General features: G+C 32.0%; 1 protein-coding gene across 4 annotated transcripts in view; it reads right to left on the reverse strand.

Moving 5' to 3' along the window:
• Positions 1–509: 509 nt before the first annotated feature.
• Positions 510–24,763, reverse strand: part of LOC105200982 (CDK5RAP3-like protein) — a 35,626-nt gene continuing 11,372 nt past the window's right edge. Inside the window, exons 1-8 of one of the 4 annotated variants that reach the window (XM_026140423.2) lie at positions 20,583–21,248; positions 19,165–19,403; positions 11,198–11,471; positions 10,174–10,295; positions 9,830–10,096; positions 974–1,185; positions 747–918; positions 510–674 (exon numbers count right to left, since the gene is read on the reverse strand). In XM_026140423.2, the coding sequence (XP_025996208.1) occupies positions 603–674; positions 747–918; positions 974–1,185; positions 9,830–10,096; positions 10,174–10,295; positions 11,198–11,471; positions 19,165–19,383 (1,338 nt within the window). In that variant the 5' untranslated portion in view covers positions 19,384–19,403; positions 20,583–21,248 and the 3' untranslated portion in view covers positions 510–602. Of the gene's footprint in view, positions 675–746; positions 919–973; positions 1,186–9,829; positions 10,097–10,173; positions 10,296–11,197; positions 11,472–19,164; positions 19,404–20,254; positions 21,249–24,763 lie in introns of those variants that run through there. The other 3 variants (XM_039446388.1, XM_026140422.2, XM_026140424.2) reach the window with 3 other exon arrangements.

Here is a 24,763-nt window from a genome sequence, read left to right on the forward strand (position 1 = left end):
TGTGAAGCAAGCATTTCGACTATTAAAAAAATAAAATAGGTACAAAATGTCGGCAAGCCAGGCTTTAATAAGGGAAACACCCAGCAAGAACCTGGCTAGGGACATAACATCCCTAAGTAAAGGGGATACCAAGCTAACAGTACATATTCTGACTAGTCACGATACTCTGGATCAGTCTGATACGAACGAGTGTAAAGCATGTGAGGAGGAAGAAGAAACAAGTATTCACGTACTTAGCATATGCCGGGTTGAGCTTGATGATACTGAGCTCGACTTTCTCGAGCCAAAGCAGACAGGTAAGCTACCGAGGGACCCGATTCTCTTCTGGAGAAAGGGGTCTCGAAATTGGCGGACAACTAGGAGGCACAATAGACCGCAATCTGAGTGTCATAGGCGGATCTTCAACAATGAAATAATAATAATATACTCCCCCCCCCCTAGTAATAATAATAATATACTCTGTGAAAGAAATAGGTGTGTAAAATATATAAAAGTAAAAAATTATATTGTATATATTATACAATAGCAATTTTTATCTTACAAATAGATGTTATTTACATTTGACATATAATTTAACAATTTTTTTCTCCATTATCTGATACCTACAACGTATTTACACCCCCAGTTAAATACACCATCCTATTCTTATACTTCTTAGAAATGTCTTGCTCTATCTGTAATTAAAACAAAAAGTAACGGAATTTGTCATTCAAAAATGTAGCATTACAAGAATGAAGGTGACGTACCTCTGTTTGCAGTTCCTTAGTTCTCCGTATAATGAGTTTTAATAGCGGACGTAACTTATCGATTTGATTCTGTATATCATTTTGCTTCTGTCGCACAGATTCTTGATGTGTTACCATTCTATCGATCAAATTCAATTTTTGCTTTAAAGTAGTAGCCACTACATCCACGTACCTGCGATAAAAAGATAAATAAATAATAGTAGTATATTAAATTTAATTAACCATACCTTGAATAATGTTTGATGTTATGTAAGTGTTGGACATTGCTATGCAATATCTCAGAGAGAATAACTTGAACATTATCCAGCATGTTCTGAGTAGTCTCTATAGTAGAAAGTTGTAAAACAGATGAAGCATCCTGCATCTGACTAAAATTGAGAAGATTATTCTTATCGTCGCTTTTAAATTCGTATAGACGTAACTTCATAAATGCTTCCAGCTGGAAAAATACATATGTTTAGATAAAAATATAAAACAGTAAATCACATATATACATGTTCCACGAGAAAACCGACAAACTTCATTATATATCATAATGTATTTTATTTTATTAAGTGAATATTATTCTCTTAATATTATATGTTCAAAATGTTCATCTTCTGCTTGCAAGCTGCACATTATGTCTTCGAATCGATTAATTTGTCCATATAAAATGAAATTTTGAACACTTAACATATTTCGGAGAATAATATTCATGTAATAAATTTATAAAACATTTATAATAATAAGTTAGCAATTAAATGAAAATATTACCAAAAAAGAAATGCCAGTCTTGGGGCTTGATATTTACATAATACAATTATTAAATATTTTTTCAGTTTTATAAATTACATACTGACATAGTTATCAGACTTAAAACGTAATCACAAACAAAAGCTAGAAATAATATCTCAAATTAATTTGATTATCAAATTTAATAATAATAATGATTCTATATTTTAAAAAAACTGGAAAGAGATTTTTTGTGAAAAATATCACATCACTTCCTCATTCCATGACAGAGTTGTACCAATTTAATTAATGGATGTAATGATAAAATAATAAAATTCACTATTGAAAATTACAAATATAAAAATATTATAAATATTATTATAAATACTGTGATACTTTTTGGCTTGAAAAAAATTAGTCTTTCACTTTTAGAATTAAATTCCGACAGTTGTGTTGAACTTTGCTAAGTTTGTGCCAAAATATTAAAACAGAAATATAAAAAATATATTCAAAAATTTTAAAAATAATTTTTTAGGCTAGCTTTCCATTTTTCGAATTTCTTAGCTTTAAAAGTTGTGCTAGATTGTGCTAACAATAAGTTGTACTAACATTATGGCGACATATTACATTTGTAACGACACGTTTTTCTTGCATAGAAAATCGACACGGACGTAATTCGTTGGGAATTACCAGGACACGATCTGGGTCAAGAGAGAATTAGACGGTAGTTCGAATTTAGAAAATATGTACAAGTTTATTTAGAGACTGTTAGAATTAATAATCTAGTAAAGTTACAGTATTTGTTCTGTGTGAATTAAGCTAACGATGTGTGTATTCAATATAGTTTCAGTATCGTTGCTATGTATAACATTATAACATGTCTTATCTTTGTCTTTATGTCTATCTGTCAACTTCGAGAGTTGTATATTCGTTTGATATTATTATACTAAAAACTGTATTAATTATCTTGAATAAATCAAGAAATCCAATAGGTTATGCGCTCAGAAGCCCCTATAGAGATTTATCAAGACAAATTAGAAATGGATAAAATCAGAAGCTCAAAAACGGATAGATAGAAACTCAAGAAGGATCAAAACTTTATCAGGTTTAATTTTGTCATATATAATCTATTATATTTTTTCATGTCTGAACACAAAAATGAGTGCTTCGGGAATTCATCTTGCTTTTGAAAAGCTAGAGCTCGTGAAAGTTATAATAATTGGAAGTTTGGCATGAAAATAGCCCTAATCCAAGAAAATTTATGGGCTGCGATAGAGGGTTATTCTGAAGAAGATACAATTTCTGAAGTCGAGAAAAAACGAAGAGATCAAAAGGCGTTAGCAAAAATTTGCTTGATGATTAAACCTTCAGCGTATCCATATGTTAGATCTGCAGAAAATGCAAAAGACGCATGGACAAATTTGCAAAAAGCATATGAAGACAAAGGACTGTCACAAAGATTGACGTTGCTATGCACACTATCAGAAATGAAATTGCAGAATTTCAAAAATATGGAACTGTATGTAAGAGAGATTATGTCTATTTCAGAGAAGTTAACCGATATGGATGCTACGTTAGATGATGAATTTGTTGCCGTTATTATGTTAAGTGGTCTAACAGAAGATTATAATCCCATGGTGATCGCTTTAGAAAGTGCAAACATCAGGTTAACTAGCGATTTTGTTAAAGCAAAGCTATTGCAACATATCAAACATTCCAACAACTAACAATCAAACGAAATGACGCTTTATTAAAAAAATAATAAAGTGTATAATAAAAGGAAGGTCGTATGTTACAAATGTTTAAAAGAAATGTTTAAAAGAAATGTTTAAAAGAAATGTTTAAAAGAAGGTCATCTCAAATATAATTGTCCTAATAACAAAAAAAAAAGTAAAAGTAATGTGAATGCAAATGTGAAGGATAAAGAAGAAAAAACGATTAACAAGAAGGATAAATCTTTGCTGGTGTCAGTGAAAAATTTAAAATCGAAAGATTGGTACATCGATTCAGAAGTAACAACACATCTATCAAATAAGAAGGAATGGTTTAAAAATTTTAATTCAAATAATTTTCATAACATTGCTGTTGCAAGTGGTCATAAGCTATGATACAGGAGATGTACTGGTTTCTATGAGAAATGGTCTGAAAAGAATTTCTGAAGTTGTCTACGTACTAGATTTAAAAACAAACCTACTTTCAGTAAATAAAACGATTAAAAATAATCATATTGTTATTTTTAATTCCAAAAGTTGTAAAGTTTACAATGCTGAAGACTGTTCAATCGAAAGTGAAGTAATTGCAACAGCTTCTATTCATAATGGATTATATAAATTGGATACTGAAGTCGCAAATCTAGCAAAACAACTAGATGAAGAAGATATCTGCATAGGAGATTTGGACACCTCAATCGTAAGCATGAATTTACTGAAACAAGGATTAGCAACAGAAGTAAATTTCGCTGATGAAAAAGGTGAGCAATGTATTGTATGCTTAAAAGATAAACAAACAAGAAAGTCTTTTAAAAAAATTCAATCAAAGAGCTAAAAATTTACTTGAGATTATTTATTCGGATTTGTGTGGTCCTATGCCTGAACACTCTTGGAGTAAAAAAAGGTATATTCTCACATTCATAGACAATTTCTCTAAAAAAAGTTCATGTTTATTTTCTTGCTTCAAAAAATGAAGTATATTCCATATTCAAGGAATATCAAATCATGGTGGAGAATGAAACTATTACTTATACTCCGGAACAAAATGGAGTGGCGGAAAGAATTAATAGAACAATTGCAGAAAAAACTCATTATATGATGCATGATGCTAATTGTAATAAGATGTGGGCAGTAGCGGGATTCTGTAACTCCTTAGCGACAATTCGGTATCGTTACATCGTCGTTGCGCAGATATTATACATAGTAGAAAAGCTGCGCAACGATACGTAACGATATCCCAAGTTGTCGTTAAGAGTTACAGAATCTCGCTACAGAAGCAGTTAATACTGCTGTCTATTTAAAAAATCGTTCTCCTCATAAAATAATAAAAGGAGCAACTTCTGAAGAGATATGGACTGGCAAGAAAATAGAGTATTCAATCATTTAAAATTCTTTGGTTATGTGGCATATGTACATATTCCAAAAAATCTCAGAAGTAACTGGGATGCAAAAAAAAACCATATATTTTTGTTGGCTATTGTGAAGAGTCTAAAGACTATCATTTATTTGATATTAAAGATAAAGGAAAGATTATCAGAGCAAGAACGTTGTTTTTTTGAAAAATAAATTCTCCATAAAAGAAAGAAGTGAAGGAGATAAAGCAGATAATGATTCAAACAATTATTATATTCTTTTATCTTCACTTTATTTGAGTAGTGAAGATAAAAGTAGAAGCTTTCACTTCTGATAAAGATTTACAGCTAAATGATGTTAGATCAGAAAGAAGATCTGAAGAGGATGAAGAAGAATTTGAGAGTTTAACAGATCAAGAAGATCAAGATCAAGAAAATTAAGATCAAGAAGATTAAGATCAAGATGATCAAGATCAAGAAGTTGCTGGAGAAGCATTTAGAGAAACAGAGAAAAGATATCAAGATCAGGAAGAAATGGGTATATAGATGCAAATCAGCATCAATTATTATATTAAATTAATTAATTTAATAAAAATAATGATATTACTAATTCTTATTCGACATGCTGTGTTATGACTGGAAAAAATTCGGTGCACATTCTGGTTAAATTCGAAGAAGTATATAAAATCACACAAATAAATATAGACACTAAGATCTAGCTGCGACCAAAGAAAGCTTTCTTACTATCATTGTGTTGTTATACTATCGGTCCAAAACATATTTGTAATTTATGATTTTCTATAATAATAAATCAAATTGTTTAAAACTTAAAGACCAATTAACAAAGATTTTTTAAATTAAAAATTTAGGAGAAGCTAAAAGATGTTTAGGTATTAATATACACAAAGATAATTTCTCGAATACAATTAGTATTAATCAAAAAGATTTTATTCAGAAATTACTTGTTAGATTCAATTCCATTGAAGCGAAAGATGTTGTTACTCCTATGAAAGTCGGTTCTAAATTAAATCATAATGAAAAAGAAAATATTGATGTACCCTACCAACAATTGATTGGAGCCTTAATGTATTTAGCTGTTAATACTAGACCAGATATTGCATTTGTAACTAGCTATGTAAGTCAATTTAATTTAAGTCCAGCATTGGAAAGCAGCAAAAAGAATTCTAAGATATTTAGAAGAGACTATCGATTATTTTTTAATTTATCAAAAAACGAATTATTTGAATGTGATTGGTTACAACGATGAAGACTGGACAAATAATTTAAAAGATCAAAAGTCTTATACAGGTTTTGTATTTATTCTAGGAAATGGTGCAATATCTTGGAAGGCTCAAAAACAGCATTTAGTGGCCTTACAGAAGCAGAATATATTGCTCTTTCCAAGTCTACCAAGAAGGCTGTACATTTAAAAAGCTTATTAAATGAATTAATTAATTATAATGAAAAAATTATCTTATATAAATGATAATCAGAGTGCACAAAAATTGGCTTGTAATCCTGTATTTCATAACAAGACAAAACATATTGAAATCAAATATTCATCATTTTGTTAGACAAACTGTTAAAAAAAATTTAATTACACTTAAATATGTATCAACTGACAAAATGATAGCTGATATATTTACTAAGTCTTTAAATGATCCAAAGCATAAATTTTGTACAAAAGGACTAGGTTTAAAAAAAGGGAAGTAAACTTTTAATAATTGAAAATGTTTATACTCACTAGATTAAGAAGGGGTGTTAGAATTAATAATCTAGTAAGTATAAAGTTACACTATTTGTTCTGTGTGAATTAAACTAACGATATGTATTCAATATAGTTTCAGTATCGTTGCTATGTCTAACATTATAACATGTCTTTGTCTTTATGTCTATCTGTCAACATCAAGAGTTCTATATTCGTTTGATATTATTATTATACTATTATTATTATTATAATATTATTATTATACTAAAAACTGTATTAATTATCTTGAATAAATCAAAAAATCCAACAGAAACAGATTTAGATAGAGAGATACAGAACATATAGAAGTAATGTAAACAAAGTAACTCGCAAGAAAATCGACCAAAAGATAATTAGAAGACAAATATGAAAGCGACACCGGTAAATTTCCGTCGTCAATCGTATAATTTACCATTGACGTTTGCCGTGCAGCAAATGCACGGCGAATTCGTATGCCTAAAGGGCGGATTCGTATGTCTGAAGAAGGGATTACAATCAACGCACTTGACTCGGTGCGCGGATCTTAGAAAGCGCAGTTGCCGATATTCGCGCGGCCGGTGCGTGTGCTTTCCAGCGATGCGACGCAAGTCTTCGGCGCGAGCTATTGTTCGGCTCAGCAAGCGGTCCTCTTTTTTTACACGCGATTTCGCGAAACTAAGTCCCGCCGGGTTTCATGATCGCCGGTGCGATAGCAAGGGGCGAAGGACGCACAGCTGTTTGTCCCTTTAAATCTTGCGACTTCACGGCGCATTATTACTTTCAGACGGGATGCAATGACTATGCCGAGTACGCTCAACAAAAGCAAAGACGCTTTACCCCGTTTGTCTTTAGCCACTGCGACGAAATCGAAACGGTGTTCGAATGTCGATCGGGCAAGAACTCTTACCAGAGCCCAAGCACGTTTGAGCCCAGCTTCGGCGAGAAGAGACGGGTGCGAGAGCGGTAGCCGCCGAGAACGCTCAGCAGAGACCAAGACGTTTACCTCAAGACTACCCAGGAAGACTTTTTCGGAGACTAGTCAAAATTGCTTATCTGAAAAGTCAACGGAGAAGAAGCGCAGCATCTCGCTGCTCCGGCTCTTTTATATTCGAATCTCGAGACGTCGGGGATATTCGGTGACGTCGGGAATGTTCGGTGACGGTTCGGTTCGTTTCGGCGTCGGCATCCCCACTGCTCGAGATCGGTCGTTCGGAGAGCAAATGGAGGTGAATAAGCATGCTGCTAGCGCATGTCGGTTCAAATCGGCGCGCATGCGCGACGCGTGAATGCCTCGGCGCTCACGTACGCGTGTTTAAAATGTATTATGAGCGTGAAGCGCCTACTCTTCGCCCGGTAGATGTTCGGCCGGGCGTTTGTGGACGATGGCCGGTCCGCAGAGAATGGCGAGGAGGCGATTTGTTACACATTCATATACTAATAATAAAAAAAGTTATAATAAAAAAACAATTTTGTAGAATTTTGCTAAAAACTAACGATTGCATTAGCATTAATTACTTATATGACATAAAATAGTGTATTCAAGTTGTGCTAGAATAGCACAAGTCAGCTTAATCTTTAGATTCCAAACCACAGCAATATAGAGGGCACTTTACTCTTGTTCATGACCCTTAGCACACTGTATTTTGTCCGTTATTTCAATTTATAATTTTTCGATGTAACTACATCGTTTATTACTGAAAACAATACTATAAATCCAGTAATTTGTTTATACATAAAAATCCATTAAAAAGCACAGTTGAAAATTGTCTAAACGTTTTAAAAGTTTTTAAATTGCAGAAAAGGAAATTAACAAAAACGTTATAGCAAAAGAATTAACAAAATTTATTTTAATATTTTTTATGTTTAATAAAAGTTTTATTTCATTCTTACTTGCGTTCAGATCTAATACATATATGTTAATATAAAATATAAAAGGCAAAAAAATAAAAATAAAAATAAAAAACAAAAAAAATAAAAAAGTAAAAAAAGCAAAAAACCTGTTCTAATGACTTCCACCTTGCAGCGATGGAACGGCTTAAGTGTATATGACCACAAGAAAAAGAGATCTTATCTATTTAATACACGCTATTAAAAAAACAACAGCAACAGTAAAATGCCCTCTATATCGCTGCGATTTGGAATCCAAAGATTGTGCTGACATGTGCTATGCTAACACAATTTAAATGTGCAATAGAAGTCATTAAAGGGGGAATCTGTGCAATCAATTTTTTTCATGTTTCCTGTTTTTTGCTGAAATTGTTAGAAAATTATCTCAAAAATATAAAAAAAACATTAGAAAGTTATAAGACTTTTTTTGTGTTATTTCAAAGAAAGGTGAGTCGGCCTCAGCGCCCGAAGCGCGTAGGTATACAACTCGGACTTTGGCGCAAAACGCAACTGCGTCTCTTGATTTTCGCTGAAATTGTTAGAAAATTATCCCAAAAATGTGAAAAAAACCTTAGAAAGTTACAAGAGACTTCCTTTTGTGTTAATTTCAAAGAAAGATGAATCGGCCTCAGTGGCCGAAACGCATAGGTATAAAACTTTAAATGTCTTTTTTTTTAAACTAAATTTTGCGCGCCAGGACATGTAATTTGAAGATAATCAGTCAAGTAATTTTTGAGTTATCAAAAACTACTTGACCAATCATCTTCAAATTTTACATGCTTATTTTTCAACTATCTGGTCCCAACATATACCTATCCGATCGGTAATATTTTGCTTTAAACAATAATTATTAACAATTGTTTAAAGTGGTTTTTTTTTGTTTATGTCGCCGTTTTTGTAATTTTATAAATTTTATTAATTATATAGGTATATGTTGTGCGTTTTTACATAAACTAACGAAATTTTCTTGAAATTTTTGTTTCATATTAATTAATTTTGTTTAATATTAATTTTGTGACCTCGGCGTATCCCGGCGCAAATTCAAGAAGCCAACTTTAAGCAGCTGTTGTGCCATTTTAAAATTTTTCAACATCAAAAAATTTTTTTTAATTAGTTTAAATAGTGAACATTACTATAGTTATACTTTATCTACATTCAATAAATTTGGCCATATTTTTTTTTTAATCAAGAAAAAACGGTTATTTACAGTAGGTTCCCCCCGTAATGCCAATGCAATCGTTAGTTTAGTGCATAATTCTATAAAATTGTTTTTTATTATAACTTTTTTTGTTATCAGTACATGAATGTAATACTTTGGCACAATATCAGCAAAACTTAGTACAATCTAGCACAACTTTTAAAAGTAAGAAACTTAAAAAATAAGAGGGTAGTCTAAAAAATTGTTTAATTAATTTAATTTTTAACATATTTTTCATATTTCTGTTTTAATATTCGGGAACAGTGTGGCATAAACCTAGCACAATTCAGCACAACTGTCAAAATTTATTAATTCTAAAAGTAAGAGGCTAACTTCTTTCAGACTACATTTTGCACATTACAATATTTAAAAAATTATTTATATTTCTGAGCCGAATTGATTTATAATGTATGTGAACTTTTCTATACCTAAAATTACTTCTGGGACACTTTCTAGAAAATCGTCGATTTCCTTGCAGAAAATTTTTTTATTCATCATACCTCAAACAGCTGATTGATAAATTCGGATCTCATTAAAGGATTATCTAATATCGTATACGCCTCGGATCCTGTAGCTATGCCGCCTTCGTGACCCGCCGCTTCCACGACTATACCAGATTCCTCCAGACAAATATTATAATCTAATTCTCCCGCGGCAGATTGTTCTACACCTTTGTCTCCCCAATCAATATCACCTCCTGCATCTAAATCAATTTTCTCGCCAAAATCAATCTCTCCATCCAGATTTAAATTACCAAAATCAATGACCTGTAGAAAATGCTTGGAATAATAACAAAATCAAAATTCTGTGTTACAAAAAAATCGTTAACAAATTGTATTCATACGTCATCTACACTAGACCTCTCATTACTTTCAGCTTCATCAATTTGCATACATAATGGCGGTTCAATTATCGATACTGGTACCTCTCCGTAAGTGTACTCAAACGTGGTTGTGTTTCCCTTTTCTATAAATACCAGTATAATAATTTATCATTTGACATTTCATTGAAATGTTATAATACATTCTTAAATGAATAGTCTCGCTTTTGGATTTGTCAATAAATTGATTATATTTTGATTATTGACATTTTTTAATAATTTGAACCTAAAAGAGAAAATGTGTATCTGCGCGCGTGTACGTCCATGTGTGCATGCGTGCAAGCGCTCGCGCGTGTACATGCACATATGTAAAATGCGGCCATGCACGCACGCACGCGCACACACACGCGCACGCGCACGCACGCACGCACGCACGCACGCACGCACGCACGCACGCACGCACGCACGCACCACACACACACACACACACACACACACACACACACACACACACACACACACACACACACAGAGAGAGAGAGAGAGAGAGAGAGAGAGAGAGAGAAGATATAAATCCAATCTTGGCAACCTTGGCAACCTTGACACAGTATACTTAATAAAACGGATAATGATAATAACGGTGGTACTGTGAATTTTAAGCATCATAACTTAAAAAGTACTTTTTGAAGAAAAGCTCCATAATTTGAATAATACTTTTTAAATAAAGAGGTTTTTTATGTTCAAAGTTACTTTGAGCATCAGAAAATGTTTAACTACAAAATAAGGTTTTTGTGTAAAAAAAATTGCATTTTTACAAAGTTCCTCGCATTTTGGACAATGTTAAGCTTTATATTAAAGTTCAGCAGACCGAATAACATAAAGATAGACCGATTCCATGCAATTCGTTCATAGGGAAATTTTAATCCTAAACTATCATTCTTCTTTATAACTTTTATGTTTTTTCCAAAAAATATTCTTAAAAAAGAAAGTATGAAAATAAAATTGGAAGCGAGAATATTCTCTTAAAATAATAATTTTTTTGATGTACCAATGACATATTTAATCATCGACACACAATCACTGTCGTATTGTTGGCCGGAAGTGAATTCAACAAATGCGCTATAAAATTCCACAACCTTGTCCAAACTCTTCGTTTTCTCAGCCACTTTCTGATAAATTTCCGGCAACTCTTTCACCTTGTCCATTAACTCGCATCTGATTGTACTATAGCCATTTATACCTAATTGTTTACATAGAGCGTTGTACTCCGTATGCGCGATATTTTCTGATTTTTTATATTCTGCTTCTTTCTTTTCCAATTCCTGCCAATACAGTTTTATGCAATACACTTATGCAATGACAAAATAAGTAAATAGTATTATGGTAACATTACATAGAAGAGAGAAATACGGACACTGGATAAAATCGAACACTGCTATTTTATTATTTTCGTGTGTGCAACCTCCCGTCGTGAATGTTTGCTAAGCAATGAAAGTGTCGAGTCTATACACTGCCCCGGAAGGCAATAAATCACAAGAAAATATCAAAATGGTAATATCCGGTTTTACCCGGTGTTCCTATTTTCCCCACTCTTCCCTACACTATTGTTCAACATAATTAAGATTTTCTCGCATTTCACAAAAAGTTCTATGAAAAGTTTTTAAAAATTTTGAAAAAATTTACAATCAAGTACACTATAACATTTTTCCTCCTTTCCTTTTTTCGTAAATTATAGTTTTAAAAATTAAAAAACATTTTATAAGGGCCAAATTTTTATAAGTTCAATATTACCGCACCAATTTAAAAAAATGTTTTAAGCTTAAAAATGTTTATTTGAAATAATTTTGTTAATTTTTGTCCGAAAATGTTTCATCAAGCTACAACACTTTAAAATAAAAAAAAATATTTCAAAAATACTAACTTTTTTAATTTTGTGTAATTTAGAAACAAATTGTTGTAAAAACGAAATTAAGGTTGGTATTCTTACTTTAAGACTGTCTTAAGTATTTAAGTAATGTCTTAAGATGCTGGTTCTTGAATTAATTAGTAATATTAATTTAAGACAGTATTTAAAATTAATCCTCAATTATATCGACCAAATGACCTGCACAAATACTCCTCAAGAGATAGTACCCCCAATTTAAAATAATAAAAATTTAAACTGAAATAAAATTTAAAAATGATGTCTTTTTGGTTTGATGTAATAAATATTATGAAGCTAAAAGATAATCATTACAAATGTAACAGAAAATAAAGAGTAATCCCAAACTTAGCCCATTTTTCGTACCTCAATTTTTGCATCGAATTTTGTTTTAAATGATACCTTGTAATGAGACATTAATCCTAAAAGAAATTTTAAATTAAGCCTAGAACGAGTTTCGGAGTTAGGAGGGGGTAAAAGTGACACGTATATGTTTAATTTTTCAAGTCACAGTATTTTTTATTCAATTCTATGTTACGATATTTCGTGTTATTTTAAGTGTTTTATAATATGATGTAAATATCAAATCAATATAAAAATATAAATGTATTTGATGATTAATTAGTGCGGTGGGGGAAGAGAACCAACCGGGCGGAGCGCATTTCCCTACACCTATTCAATTCTCTTTGTTAGTTATGACATATAGTTTCGTTGTTTAGAAGAATTTCTTTGTTTTAATCATTTAAGATAAAAAACTATTATTAATCAATTTAATTGCATCAAATGTTAAGCAATAAATGATGTCATTTTATTGGTAGTACTATGCTTCTTTCGTTTTCTCGCGGAAACTCGCCAGTCGCCACAACTCAAAAAACTTCTGCAATACCTAGTGACGAATACTGGAACTACGTGATAACTAAAAAAATATCAAAGAAAATTAAATACGTACGGAAATGCACTCTGCCCGGTTAGTTCTCTTCTCCCATCGCGCCAATTAATCATCGAATAAATTCACATTTTTATATTCATTTAATATTTATATCATATTATAAGACACTTAAAATAACACGAAATATTGTAACATAGTATTGAAAAAAAAAAAACTAAGCGATTTGAAAAGTTAGACATATACGTAATATCGCTACTCCCCCCCCCCTAACTCCGAAATCCGTTCTAGGCTCAACTTAAAATTTTTCTGGAATTAATGTCTCATTATAAGGTATTATATAAAACAAAATGCGATACATAAATCAAGATACGAAAATTAGGCTAAAAAAGTCTTGATTTTAGGATCACTCTTTGTAGGACTTTAACAAAAATTAAGATTTTCTTCTAATTTTTTACGATTTTAGGTGATTTTCTTTCTAAATAAGCAAATAATAAATAACGTGCCACATGAGAAATATTTGCGTAATTATATGTGATGGGATACATTTGTATCCAGCCAGTATGATTAAAGATAAAAATCGAAAAAATATAAATACACTATACATTAAATAAATTCAAAGCTCCAGCTTCCTTCTTTAAAATAAACATTTAAAAATTTCTACTTTTTTTGCCAATATAAAATATTTGACTTTTTGAAATACAAGAAAATCTCGAGCGTAATGAAACTTTTAAGCAATAACGTATAAATCAAATCAATACGTGAAATTTGATCAATTTATCAATTAATTATTACGACTAAAAATCCTTGATTATAGTAAACACAATTCAAATGTTAATTGCTTTGAAATAAATTTTAGACATTAATCAACTAAATTTTTAATTAATAAAATAAATCAATTAAAATAAATTGTGTATGCAATTGTGATTAATTCAATCGATTAACAACAATTAATTATTGCTAATTAAAAATTAATCATTAATTATTCATTATTAGTATTAGTTACTGACCTACAATAATGATTTATAACTATTAATAGCATTGATTAATGTAATAAATAATTTAACAAATAATATCACTTTGAATATCTTTTCAATATAATATTCTTAAAATTTATAAATACTTGCAAATATTATAGATATAATTTTTTATATATAATTAAAAACTAATTAAATAGATTTGAGACCATAATTTGTATACAACAAATTAAATACAATATAACTAATCTTATATTGGCCAAGACGGTCATAGTAAAATTTTGGTGCTGAAATAATATTTAATATGTGATTTTTATATGCAGCTTCAAATTCATTCAAACTGCATGCCGTTATTTTTGGTTTCAAACACAGCTCTTGAAAATGAACTAAAACAGTATTATTATATATTAAGTGTACAACTTTGCTTCCGCCGTTTTTCAATAGATGGCTTTAGCGGTATGTGGTAGTGGAAATAAACAGATGTAGACGTCATATAATAAACTTGGGCATTTGTCATCCCCCCCCCCCCATCGAAACATTAATCGAATTGTGTCCGCATCATAAAGTTATTCTCAATTGAAAATATCAGTTTACGAATTCTCGTCATTTGCAGAAAGTTTTTATTTTTTGCTTCAATATGAAGAAATCTGCGGCTGAGGCTCAAATGCTCTCAAATACTTATGGCAAGACCGCTATTGAAAGAACGTGTCGTAAGTGGTTTCAACGCTTCAAGGACGGTGACTTTGACATCAAAGACCGGCTTAGCGGTGGAAGAGAGGTTTTCAAAGATACAGAATTAAAGGCATTACTTCATGAAGACTCGTGTCAAATGCAAGAATTGATAGGATCATTGGGAATGACTCAACAAACCATTTCAAAACGCCTGAAAGCCATGGAAATGATTCAGAAACAAGGAAATTGGGTGCCGTACGACTTGAAGCCGAGAGATGTTGAACGGCGTTTGTTTTCTTGTGAATAGCTGCTTGAAAGGCAAAGACGGAAGGGATTTCTGCATCGTATTGTGACAAAAAATAGGTTTATTACGATAACCCCAAGCGCAGAAAATCATGGAGACTTCCCGGCCATGCTTCCACGTCGACGGTCAAACCGAATATTCACAGTTCAAAGATCATGCTCTGTATTTGGTGGGACCAACTTGGCGTAGTGTATTATGTGCTGCTGAAACTGTCTAAAATAATCACAGGCGATCGGCGTTTAAGCCGAGCATTGAAAGACACGGCTGCAATACAATAAGAGACACGATAAAGTGATTTTGCAGCATAACAATGCTCGACCCGATATCACAAAATTGGTCAAAACATACTTGGAAACGTTGAAATAGAAAGTCCTACCCCACCCGCCGTATTCTCCAGACATTGCTCCCTCTGACTATCATTTGTTTCGATCAATGATACACGGCCTGGCTGACCAGCACTTTTGTTCTTATGAAAAAGTCAAAAATTGGATCAATACGTGGATCGCCTCAAAAGATGAGTAGTTTTTTCGACGCGAGATTGGTATAGTCATGAGCTAAAAGGTAACAACACATTTTTTTTATGGTAGATGGTTTGATGCTTAATTGGTTGGATCCACAGGCAAGAACCAATGACGTTCGCCGTTTAATGAGCAAGTCTACATTTCAAAAACAATCGAAGAAAATGTGTTGCCACCTTTTAGCTCACGACTATACGCTGCCCGAAAAATGGGAGAAAATAGAGGCCAGCAATGGATAATATTTTGTCCGTAATTGAAACAAAAATGTATAACCATATTTTGAATCGTAAATGTATAACAATTTTTTTACAATAAAACCTCGAATGTCGGAAAAAGACGGCGGAAGCAAAGTTGTACACCTAATAATTAAATTGAAAATTAATTTAAATAATTGCTAATTTGCATCTCTAAAATCTCCCCAATCCCTAAAAAAGTGAAAAATTTTGCAAAAATCTTGCCATGTATGAGAAGGAAAGAAAGAACAGTAAGTTTACTCGGTGTCGGCACCTTTGATCTGATGGCTGACAAATCGCAATGTTGCTGGTTGTGTGTGAATCCAATAGCGCTTTCGAGCGCAGTGTTTTAACTCAATCTGAGTCGGGTTAATGACACCATATGCTGGGGGTCAATCACGTAACTTTTTCCCTAGAGTGGAAAGATGAAAAGTGAAATTTCTAACCATTAAAGTGGTTAGAAATTTCATTTTTCATCTTTCCACCCTAGAGAAAAAGTTACATGATCGACTCCCTGGAATCGTCCAAGCAAGGGGTCAATCATATAATTTCACGTAAAACTTTTCACGTTTCACTTTTCATTTTTCACTCATAGAGAATTCACGTGAATCTTTTCATTGCGATCATGTATTAGATTAAATACGAGAAAATTTAGTTTGGGTTTCGAAATTTACCTTTTTATTATTTAAAAAGTTAAATAATAAATATAAAATATTTTCTAAATTTCAAGATGTAATTGTTACTGAAGCACATACATTTAGCTTGGTTCGTATCTTTCTGTATTTATTTTATTAATTTCTAATCACTTCAGCGGCAACTTTTAAATTTTTTTCTAAGTTAAAAATTTATTTATGTAAAAGAAAAAATTGTAAAAAAGTATATTCCTAAATAAATGGCTATATTTCTTAGTGATGTTGCATAAACTTAATTAACAAATACAATATTACATTTATTTTTGATGATCCAAATTGTAATAATTATTTTGTTATGTAGTAATCTAATATTAAAAATTAATTGTAATTTAATGTAAACAGTGTTTTTCAAAATTAACTTTATTTTAATTTTTTATTTATGCAAATTTTAACGTAAATTAATACAATACAATACAAAAAGGTTTAACTTCTTCAATACTAGCAAAACTGTTACCATACTTTTATTCTAATTCCGATCGACATTTATTAATTCCCTAAATTTTCACTTATCCGCCATCAAGGCTGATGGCAAAAAAATTTACGTAAAAAAGTTCATATTTCCATTCATAAATGAGTTACATGATCCCGTGGAATCGTACATGATCGTGCAGTTCACATAAAACTTTTCACTTTTCACGTTTCCGCTCTAAGGAAAATGTTACGTGATCGACCCTCAGAATTTAACCACCATAGTGCTGGTTGTGCTAGTCGGTGCGAAGAACAGCTTTTTCCTAGCTTTATGTTGGAGTAAACCTATTGTTCCTGCTTATACTGTGCTATGACCATTTTGGCTCAGCTTCTATTTTAAAATTGATGATTAACAATTACTTTTTTTTAATCAACGATGTTTACTTTATTTCAATCAATTAAATCAATCGTGATTATCATTAATATTTAATCGTCTATTTTAGTTTTAAGTAAAAATTTAATCAATTGAAAATACAATTGGGTCATTCTACGTCATTTCAACCAGGGCTGATTGCTTCATAATTTTTAAAACTTTTGATATTGTAATCAAAGTTCAAAATTAATTTTAAAAAAATTTTTTAACCTTACGTTTGGCTGCGGTGGCCAATTTAAGTTGGCGGTGTACAGTAATTTTTCAGTTATCAAGCATTTATGTTAATTGCTGTCTCTTATTCTATTAATCCAATTTGAATAAATCAAAAGTTATTCTCTTTAAATTAAAATGTTTCTTTTAAATTATTACAACTTTTTCTCTAACGTTAATAGTTTTTATGTTATTTTGGATTCTTTCCAAAGTTTTAATTTTATATTTTCCTCATGTTTAAATCAAAATTTTATCACGAAAGGGACAAAACACCTCAATCTTTTTATGTGAATAGTAGGATACCAAATAAGAATAAAATAACAACAAAGGTGTTTTGTTTCCCATTTTTTCAAAAATGAGGAAATTGTAAAAAGAATTTAATATTTAAATAACTATACCTAAAATCTGAGACGTAGAAAAAATTTAAAATTTGCAGAAGACCTTTTAAGAAGACCTTTTCATGTACAATATTATATTAAAAATTGGTTAAATGAATTTGCAGAAATATATTTCAATTTAACTTCTATAAAAAATCATGTGTTTTACTTGTACAGAGTAACACATATGTGAGTGAATAAATAATACAATGTAATTAAATTATATAAAACAACAAATAACAGAGAAAAAGGGTAGTGAGAGTTAGCACGGGTATAGATACGCAATCAAAATATTAATATAATATTCTTATAATTATTTATTAAGCAAATAACATAATCAATCTAACAAATGTTTTAACTTGCTTTGAAGTTATCTTCAGCATATCAATGTAAAAAGTGTAAAAAAAATTCTAGCCGTCATCAGCCACCAAAAACGGGAAACAGTCGAGTCAGTCACCAACAGTTTGCTAAAACCGTAATGGCATCTTTACCCGTAGCAGTGTCGTAGGAAATAACACTTCTCTCTATAACCATCGTATATTTTGTTTTAGATGGCAAACAATTATCGTAGTTAAGATTGTATTTGCGTGACTTATTCATTTGAAATGATGAAAACTTAAAGCTTTAGATAAAGCCTTGGATAATTTTGTCGATAGAAAATGAATTTCTCCTGTCAAAGTATATTGACAGGAAAACCCCAATAACGCGTGCATGTATACATTTTTACTTGAGACAGTGAGCACACGTTATTGCGAAACAATAAACTCTTGAATGTATACTTTGACAGGAGAAATTCATTTCCTATCGACAAAATTATCCAAGGCTTCTTTAGTTTTCGTCTGTTTAAATGGGTGAATCACGGAAATACAATTTTAATTAAAATAATTATTCGCTATCTAAAATAAAATATGATAGTTATATAGAGGTGTCATTTCCTGCGACACTGCTACGGGTAAAGATACCACTACAGATTTGACAAACCGTTGGTGATTCAACTGTTTCTCATTTTTTGATGACTCATAATGGCTAGAATTATTTTCTTACATTAATATGCTAAAAATGACTCTAAAGCAAATCGAAGTTGGTTTGATTGATTTTGTTATTTCGCTTAAGATAAATAAATAATTATAAGAACATTAATAATTTTAATTGCGTACCTATACCCGCGCTGACTCTCATTAGCCTTATTTTCAATTTTGTTGTTTAAAATTTCGAGAATCCTGAATTACATATTATTAGACAAAATTATTTAACAATTAATTTCATTAATTGATTACATTAATCATAATTATGCGTATTTAAATTTTTAGTTTATTATTTTAGTAAACAAATAAATTGATTAATGCCTGACACTGATATAATATCATTATATAAATCAATTTACAGTTAATAATTGTTCCAACTTCTGTATCTGTTTCTTAATACTGGGGATCTCGTAATTGACATTTCTCATGAACATTTGCGCAGCTTCGGCAAGATATATATTATCTTTCTCATATAATCGTAAGATCTCCTGCCAATCCTTCATCCTCTGAGAGCCATAACGTCCAAATAAATTTTTCGTATCCGCTTCTGTTTCTTTCAAGATTTCCACAATTTTCATGCAATAAAAATAATTTATATCTATAAAACAAACAAATTGACAATATTCTTATAATGATCATGGGGTACAAGTACACGAAAAACAGTATCAAATTAAAATTACAATAAGTGAAAAAAAGGCGGCTAATATGAGTCAAGCGCTGTAATTGATGCGTGAAAATAAATCAAATTTAAAAAAAATTTTTTTATAAAAAAAATTATATCTAGGGGAAATCGGAACTATTTAGAACATTTTTATTTCTTTTGCGTCTCCTAAATCCTGTATTCATATTTTTAAAAAATTTGTTGAACTTATCTTATTAAACCTGATTTTAATGGTGCCGTATAATAGAAATCACTACGTTTACACGTCACCATTACTCAGATTGAATAGCATCGGTAGTTATAAAACTGGCCAATCACAAGTATTCCTCTGAAAAATGAAATGACTGTAATTGACCAGTTTCATAACTATAGATGTTACTAAATCCGATTAATGGTGACGTGTAAACGTAAACATTGAGGATAATGGCAGTATCAGGAAATTACGTTTGTTTTTTCTTATCTCTATAGTAAATTGAAAAAATGGATAAAAAGTTAAAAAATTGTAAAGTGAAATTTACCATGTCTAACAGTACAACCATAGCAATATCATCCACATATCTACAGAAAAATAGAACTTGAAACCCAAAAGTTCCCAGCACCCATGTCTCAAGATCCTCACAAATATAACGGTTTAAATGACTTACAATCTGATACTGACTATTTACTCTTATTTCTCGGCCATTAATAAATATATTGTAAGTAGAACTATCTATTTATATTATTGTTTTTAGATTGGACATGATCTGCAACACTTATTAAGGCAATGCTAGACTGACGGTGGAACTCACTCGATGTCGGTACTGCAGATTGCTGCAGATTTTTCTTCGACGAAAAGTCGAGCGACTGAGAGTCGCACGTGAGGCGAAGAGTAAGGGAAATCGGCTAGCACTTTTTATCAAACGCACTCATCTGTCCCCGTTCTTCGACTTTAGCGCTAATGCAAGCTCTCTCAACTCACATACAGAGTCAAGGTTGACCCTCGTGAGAGGGGGGCTGTCAGGGTGAGAGACTTTCGCAACTTCGATGGTGGCCGCTTTTTGGAGGATCTTGAGCACTGGGAGCCGGTGTTGCAGGCAAATGATATTGACAGCAAAATCAAATTATTCAATAATTTACTGTTGAGCTGCTATGATGTGCATGCCCCGTAGACTATTCGCCCGAAGCACCTTCTTGTACTCTGGTTTAAATAACAACATCAAGAATATTATGAAGGCCGCGATCTTGCTCGAAGAAGATGGAAAAAATGCAGGACGGACAAAAATTATGAGTCTTATAAAATACTGAGGAACAAAGCGCAGAGTGCGGTGCGTGCAGCAAAGCATCAGCACTATTACTCTGCTTTTAGCAACCTAAGAGACCCTGCTGCTATTTTGAAGAGGCTGAGACATCTAGGTCTCGTTCAACAGAAATCTGAAGATCGTAGATTCCTCTTCTGAGTTGAGGAGTTAAACAAGTTTTTCTCTTGTGTCCTCTGCTCCGGAGTCACCTCCAGGTGCAATTTACCTCGGAGAGCTACTTATAATAACCTTAATTTTTACTAGAATCCTGTTTTCTCGCAGGACATTCTCTATGCCTTACGAGACAACAAATCGGCTGCTGTTAGTCTAGATGGCATCTTAGGCTTATTCTGTCAGCTCTTCCGTACGTATTGCCTTTACTGATTCACTTGTTTAATTTCAGCATTAATCATGTCTTTCCTAGTCTGTGGAAATCCGCAGTTCGACCGTTACCTAAGGTCAAGAGTCCCTCCATGGTTGGAGACTACAGACCAATCTCCTTGCTTTGTTCGCTCTCCAAAACTCTTGAGCGTTGTCGCAGGGCAAATTACCAGTTTTCTGGAAAACCGAGACTTATTCGATCCGCATCAATTCGCGTACAAGAAAGGCCACTCAACACAAACTGCGCTCATAATTTTCCTGAATGATGTACGTGCTAGAGATTCCATATGTGTCACCGTTTCTGTCTTTTTTGATCTTAGAAAAGCTTTCAACAACGTAAATCACCGCATATTAGTCGAGAAGCTACAAGGTTTGAATTTTTCTTGCTCTACTCTTCATTGGATTTGCTCGTATCTGAATCAGAAAAAACAAGGTGTCAAGGACGTCACTACGGATTATGTCATCTAAAGCTATAATGTTGAGGCAAGTTACTCAGGGATCCGTGCTAGGTCCCTTGCTGTTCGCACTCTACGTGAACGACTTTGGGCAGGTGCTGAAAAGCTATAAATACATCCTGTACGCGGACAACCTCCTGATCTATATGCACTCTAGTCCTAAGGATTTATCTCAGTCCATTGGTGTTGTCAATGAAGATGTAAATAGAATCCTGAATTGATCCAAGGAAATCAAACTGAAAATAAACCCGAAGGAGACTATTGGGGTAATCATGAGTACAGCACGTTACATAAATAGCACTTCACTTGAACAGTTACCTCGGTTTGTTGTTAGCGGAGAGTGTTCAGTTCCGTAGCTCCGTCAAATATCTTAGTCTCTTTATCTCTAATACACTAACGTGGGACACTCAAATCACAAAAACGTCAGCCAAAATCAATGTAGCTCTGCACCAACTCAAGCTCTACAAGCACCTTATACCTTGCGCATCAGACTTGTGTCTACGCTTATCTTCCCAATTTTCGATTATTGCTGTGCTGCCTTTACAAACATCACTAGTGAGCAGAATCTCAGGCTTCAGAAGGCTTTCAATTCCTGCATGCGCTATATATTCCCTATTACGTAGGATGAACACGTTTCTCCGTATTTTCATGACCTTGGATGGCTCAAAGTAAGGTCAAGGCATATGTTTTTCGTGGGTTGCCTAACACTATCAAGACGTGTACCTGAATCGCTATTTCTTGCTTTAAAGAGTCGTAAAAATATGCGACATCATGACATGAGAGCTCAGGATGATCTACTGATACCTCCTTTGTGTCGTACAGAGTTTTTTAAGCGGTCCTTTTGCAACTATGCCGCTGAGTTCTAGAATGGCATCTTTCGAAGCATCCGCTCTGCCACCTTTCTGCGTTACTTTAAAAGTCAATTACATAATTATCTTCTTGAAACGATCAACGGCTCCTGAATTCTGTGTGAATATCACGATGTCACAATGACTTTCAAATTGTTCTTTTTTTTATCAATCTTTCTTTTCTTCTACTTTTCAACTTAGCTATCTTTATTTTGTAAACTTATTTTCATTGCATTTTGATTTTCAACATATCTTTATTTTCTTATTTTGTTATCTATGTTTATACAAGTTTTTATTTTTTTTATTTTATTTTTGTTAACTTTTGCGTTTTGTATCTTACGTGAGATCTACTCAAATGTTTATAATAGCGCTTGAGAAGATTTATCCTAGAGCGCTCAATAAATGACAAAATCATCATCAACTATCATGAACACATTTCTGCTTCTCTTTGCACCAATTCCACGTGCAAATTACATAAACAATTTTCAAACACTTATATCTCTCATACCATATTTCTATGAAAAGAAAAATTTTCATATATAACTTATTTTTTGGTATCACATTTAGAACAAAGGAAGTTTTTGCTAAAAATATCTTAAGAATAAATACAATCTAATATGTATTTTATGTACTAGACATAAAAATCTAATACACATTTTAGATTACAGTTCTTTAGTGTCATATTTTATTTCAAAAAACAAAAATAGAATTTAATGAATCATATTTCAACAAAATAACTCTTGTTATATATTACAAAAATAAACAATTACATTTTCACTAAGCAGAATTATCATTATTAGTTACATCACTCTCAATTTTAATTTTCTTAAAAAAACTAGTTATAAGAGTAGTTTTACACATCTCTAATTTTTTATATAGTGGTTCAATCTGAGAATTATCTAAATTTAATTTTATTGCCTGAGCCCCTTCAAGTAATACCTTCCGTAAGCAATTTGTAATTTTTAAAAATCTATTTGTTGAAAATCTAAAAATGTGCTAGACATCTCATTGTAATAAGTAGTTTCGCAATGAGAATCGGGCTTATTTTATTTTTTCAGACCATCCTTAATTGTCATTCTAGCATCGAGTGTCTTTATTGGCATTAAAGTTCTTTCTTCTGTCAATTGGTTACCAGAATCACTAAAACGCCTTTCTACATCAGCACTACCATGTACGAAATTCAAACTTTCACAATTTTTATTACTAATGGAAATTTTGATTCTTCCATCAAGTTTTTTATACCAAAAATTTTTCCCAGTGATCTATTCGATTGATTTTTGCGATACCAGAACTAGTTTCAGGTTTCTTCAACTTATAAGATTGAAGAAATTGAAAATGTTTAAATTAAAAAATAAAGCGTAGAAAATGCAATTCAAAACGCGATAGTTAGTACGTCAATAATAACATGTACAATATATTTGAGTTTTAGTACATCGATATGCAAACATTAGATCGGATGCATTTCCGACTTCTTTTGAAGTCATTTTCAACGATACATCTAAATTAACAATTTCATTGTACTGATAGTTGTGTAACGTAGTGGTCGCGTTGAACAAAAGAAAAAACGTCTCATGCTCAGCATACGTTGTCTCCGACTCGAGGGCGCAAATTTGACATGCCGCGTAGTCGCTCAAACGTGTTCAAAACTTCTAAGCGCATTATCACATACTGGTCCATCACTGTTGGTCATCAAGATAGACATACGAGCAATCTGTGGTGGACAATAAACATAAATCCTCGGAAGTTATAAAATAAAAATATCAGACAACCAGCTTTTAGCATTACCCAGGTTGAACGACGTAGCGGTATCACAATTCTTTGGAGTGCTTGATTTGCGTGAGTCTTCTTGCCTCTCACGGTTTAAATCTTAAATCAGTTCCTTGATAAGGATTAACAAAAATTATGAACAAATTATGATTATTAACAGAAATTAACATAATTATGATTATTAACAAAAATTAACAGAAAGAGGATTAACACAATGTAATGATCAATCGCATAAAAAAAAAAGGTTTATTTGTTACGAGATGATGTTTCATCCAAGTAAAGTATTTCAAACCTTCTCCTCCATCTAAGAGCAAAACGAGATTTACAGTTGTGCTGTTTGTAAACCCATGTGGAATACATCTGTAGATCTCGTTTCGCTCCTAGACCGGGGGGGGGAGACCTTGCTTCGCGTGGAAACCCCTCCCCCGTTCAAGTGTTTACTTTTCACGCAAAACAGTATTAAAAATTTAAAAAGTCATTTTAAAACAGTTTTTCTATTATAACAACTAAAGTACTGGAATTAGGTAAAATATGCATATGACATTTTTTGTAGAGCTTATCACGAGCTT

Source organism: Solenopsis invicta, chromosome 3 (genome assembly GCF_016802725.1).
Source record: "Solenopsis invicta isolate M01_SB chromosome 3, UNIL_Sinv_3.0, whole genome shotgun sequence".
Classification (NCBI taxonomy): domain Eukaryota; kingdom Metazoa; phylum Arthropoda; class Insecta; order Hymenoptera; family Formicidae; genus Solenopsis; species Solenopsis invicta.